Here is a 4251-nt window from a genome sequence, read left to right on the forward strand (position 1 = left end):
AAAAAAAAAATCTCATAATGATTTACGAAAGTTTATGAATTTGTGTTGGACTGCATTCAAAGCCATCCTGGCTGTATGCGACCCGTGGGCTGTAGGTTGGAAAAGCTTGCTGTAAAGGGTTGAAGGTGGTTTTTATTTTCTTCCCACTGTCCTACTCTCTTAGATTCCTCTGTGGTTTATTTTTGGTTCAGTTTTGCCTCCTTTGATCTCTGTAGGGAGAAGGCTGAGCAGACCATCTGGAACCGTTTACATCAGCTTAAAGCCTTGAAGACAAGGCGGCCCCGCTCCCGGGTTCCTCTGAGGATTGGGATTCTAGGTAATGGTGATTTACGCATTTTGTCAGTTTTGAAACTTGGACTCTATGTGACTTTATTTGCTAGTGTTTCCTTTGGAGGCTGGGTTCCCAGTGTCTGAAGAAATCTTATATACCCCATGCAATTCTTATACTTACTGACAGAGGCTACAGGATTAAATGAGATAAAGTTCATGAAAGGGCTTTCCATAGTTCCTTGAGGTAATAGGTGCTCAGAAAGTGGTATATCCTGCCTAGAGTCTAATGCGGCTCATGGTAGCACAGAGTTGTGGATAGAATTGGAGTCTGAAGGGACAACATGAATTTCCTTTTTTTTCCTTTGAGGTGGAGTTTTGCTCTTGTTGCCCAGGCTGGAGTGCAATGGCAAGATCTTGGCTCACCGCAACTTCTGCCTCCTGGGTTCAAGCGATTCTCCTGCCTCAGCTTCCTGAGTAGCTGGGATTACAGGCATGTGCCACCACACCCGGGTAATTTTGTATTTTTAGTAGAGACGGGGTTTCTCTGTGTTGGTCAGGCTGGTCTTGAACTCTCCATTTCAGGTGATTCATCTGCCTCGGCCTCCCAAAATACGGGAATTATAGGTGTGAGCCACTGCACCTGGCCGGTGGTTTAATTTTTTTTTCTGGGCGTTTAATTGAATTGCTCTGGAACGCTTTTCTGTGATTTTCTTATATAGGAAGCTGCAGGCTCCAGTGGTATGGGAGTGTTGGTTAAATTTGAAGGATGATACTCAATTCTTAGAGAAGTTTTTTGTGCCCTGGTCTCTAATCCCAGCTAGAGATAAAGTGGAATAAGAAGCCATTAAACACCCGGTGAATTTGGGGAAAGGTGTTTGTTTCTTTTTCCCTTCCAGGCTGCATGGCTGAGAGGTTGAAGGAGGAGATCCTCAACAGGGAGAAAATGGTAGATGTTTTGGCTGGTCCTGATGCCTACCGGGACCTTCCCCGGCTGCTGGCTGTTGCTGAGTCAGGCCAGCAAGCTGCCAACGTGCTGCTCTCTCTGGACGAGACCTATGCTGATGTCATGCCAGTCCAGACAAGCCCCAGTGCCACGTCTGCCTTTGTGTGAGTCACTGCCTTAGAGATGGGGAATAAGCCTCTTCTTCCTTTCATACGTTTTTTTTTTTTTTTTTTTTTTGAGACACAGTCTCACTCTTGTCACCCAGGCTGGAGTGCAGTGGCATGATCAGGGCTCACTGCAGCCTTGACCTCCTGGGCTCTTGCTTTAGTCCCCTGAGTAGCTGGGACTAAAGGTGTGTACCACCACACCTGGCTAATTTTTAAAAAATTTTTACAGAGATAGGGTCTCACTATATTGCCCAGGCTGGTCTCAAACTCCTGAGCTCTAGTGATCCTCTCACCTCAGCCTTCCAAAATCCTGGGATTATAAGGGTGAACCCCTGTGCCTGGCCATGGCATTAAATTTTCTTTTTCTTTTCTTTTTTTTTGAGACTGAGTCTCACTCTGTTGCCCAAGCTGGAGTGCAGTGGTGTGATCTCGGCTCACTGCAACTTCTGCTTCCCGGGTTCAAGCGATTCTCCTGTCTCACCCTCCTGAGTAGCTGGGACTACAAGCGCGTGCCACCACACCTGGCTGACTTTTTTTGTATTTTTGGTAGAGACGGGGTTTCACTGTGTTAGCCAGAATGGTCTCGATCTCCTGACCTCATGATCTGCCCACCTCGCCCTCCCAAAGTGCTGGGATTACAGGCGTGAGCCACCGTGCCCGGCAAGGCATTAAATTTTCTATAACAGAGGTTGCCAAATAGCTTACCACCTCTTTTTGTAAATAAGGTTTTATTGGAATACAAGCATGCCCATTTATTCACATATTGTCTCTGGCTGCTTTTGCCACTAAAGCAAGGTTAAATAGTTGGGACAGAGACAAAACAAAACAAAACAAAAAAACAGTAGAAAGTCCAGGTGTGGTAAGTGTGTACTCGAGGCCCTCACCACTGTGCTTCCTCAAGGCTAGACACTGTCCCACTGGTTATAGTTTGGTTTGTATTCTGTGATTAGATACCAATTTTTAAAGATAAAAAAGGTCTACTTTAGTGCTTAGATCTCAGATTGGTCCAGTGTGAGCACTGTGGCAAGAGGATTCGGAGCCAAAGAATAATGCCATTAGAGCTGAGACCTGCTCTTTGGGTCACACAGCACACCCTGCTACTGTTACTAAGTTCTGGTACTTTCTTCTCCAGGTCGATCATGCGAGGCTGTGACAACATGTGTAGCTACTGCATTGTTCCTTTCACCCGGGGAAGGGAGAGGAGTCGGCCTGTTGCCTCTATTCTAGAGGAAGTGAAGAAACTTTCTGAGCAGGTGAAGAGTTCTCCAGGCTTTCTTGCTGTGAGCATGTTTGGGGGAGGATGAGGATAACCTTTGTAGTTTTGGAGCCTATGCTGTCTCTGACTTATTAAAGTTTAGGACCATGCTTGGCCAGAAAGAACTACTTGGGTGTACATGATTGGTTTATTGCCCACAAATTACAGAGCTCCACTGTGGAGGCAGCGTGGTGGATGGAGAGGGCATGGGTTTACAGTCAGGTGATGGAGTGTGAATTCTGGCTTGGTTTCTAGGCATGTCAATTTAACTGTTGTTGTAATGCATTTATCTCATCTATGAAAAGAGAATAAAAGAATACCTTGCTTGCAGGGTTATTAGAAGGATTGGAGGAAAAGTTTTTAATTACCTGGCACATAGCTAAGTTTTCGAGGAATTAGGTATTTGTCTCTTCCAGAAAAAACTCCTAGATTTATTGTTCATTTTATCATTGAGCCAGCTTACTAGTTGAGGAACAGAATAAATGAGGGGACTAAGGCGGATCAGAAGCCACAGGGGAGATCTGTTCCTTTTCCTCCCACTGGGAACTGGTCCTCAACTTCTGAGGAGGTCTTTTGCTTAGCCCCAGGCCTGAATCTGCTACCCCTGCAGAAGAGGACAATAGGTGGGAATATATGGTGACTTTTCCTTCCAGTGGTGTCTCCCTGCTTCCTAACTTGTTTGGCGCAGGAATCATGGGAGAGGGCCAGGGTAGCCCCTGCTCCAGTTCTTTTCTTATTTTTTATTTTTGAGACGGGCTATCACTCTGTCACCTAAGCTGGAGTACAGTGGTGCGGTCAGAGCTCACTGCAGCATCAACTGCCTGGACTCAAATGATTCTCCCACCTCAGCTTCCCAAGTAGCTGTGACCACAGGTAGGTGCCACCATGCCCAGCCAATTTTTAAATTATTTATAGAGATTAGGTCTCATGTTGCTCAGGCTGGTCTAGAACTCCTGGGATCAAGCAATCATTCTGTCTTGGCCTCCCAAAGTGCTGGGATTACAGTCATGAGCCACTGTGCCTGGCCTCCCTGCTTCAGTTCTAAGTCACCAGTTGGCTTTCATCCTCACATTCTGGCAGTGCTGTCTTCTCTTGCCCCACCCCCAGATTATCAGTTCCCTGATTTGGCCCCTCCCTGCTCCCCTGCTCTGTGAGGCATTCTCCATACCTCACCTCTCCAAGTGCTTCCTGGTCTAAAGTTGTCTCCTTCCTCTCCCCTTCCAGCTCTCCCTCGGTACCAAAACTCACTCCTTCAGGATAGAGACATTCTGTTGAAATAGACTGAGATGGTGACAAAACTAACCAGCCTTCCTAGGCCGTTTGCCTGTAAAAGAAGGAACTTAATAACATTAAAGTGAGTCTTAGTGAATTCAAGGCCATAGACTTGTGGAAAATTAAGATTTTACTTGTATTTTAAAGTATCTGTTAGTCACAATAATTTTGCTTGTATAGTAAGTTTTAAGATTTTTTTTCTTTCATTTAGATTTTTAGACTACAGTTGCAAAGAGTGTAGAATATTGTGCCTTTACCAGAATGTCCATTTATTCATTCAAACAATGGTTATCCATTGGAAGATTGGAAGTCTTCTAAGTAAGCAGCTTTTTTTTTTTTTTTTT

General features: G+C 45.2%; 1 protein-coding gene across 4 annotated transcripts in view; it reads left to right on the top strand.

The window, feature by feature from the left end:
* CDK5RAP1 (CDK5 regulatory subunit associated protein 1) overlaps positions 1–4251 on the top strand; it is a 43587-nt gene that overhangs the window by 12860 nt on the left and 26476 nt on the right. For all 4 annotated transcript variants that reach the window (XM_011959576.1, XM_011959584.1, XM_011959593.1 and 1 more), the window contains exons 5-7: positions 216–316; positions 1167–1377; positions 2513–2633. In XM_011959576.1, the coding sequence (XP_011814966.1) occupies positions 216–316; positions 1167–1377; positions 2513–2633 (433 nt within the window). The remainder of the gene's footprint in view (positions 1–215; positions 317–1166; positions 1378–2512; positions 2634–4251) is intronic.

Source organism: Colobus angolensis, unplaced genomic scaffold (assembly GCF_000951035.1).
Source record: "Colobus angolensis palliatus isolate OR3802 unplaced genomic scaffold, Cang.pa_1.0 Scaffold114, whole genome shotgun sequence".
NCBI lineage: Eukaryota > Metazoa > Chordata > Mammalia > Primates > Cercopithecidae > Colobus > Colobus angolensis.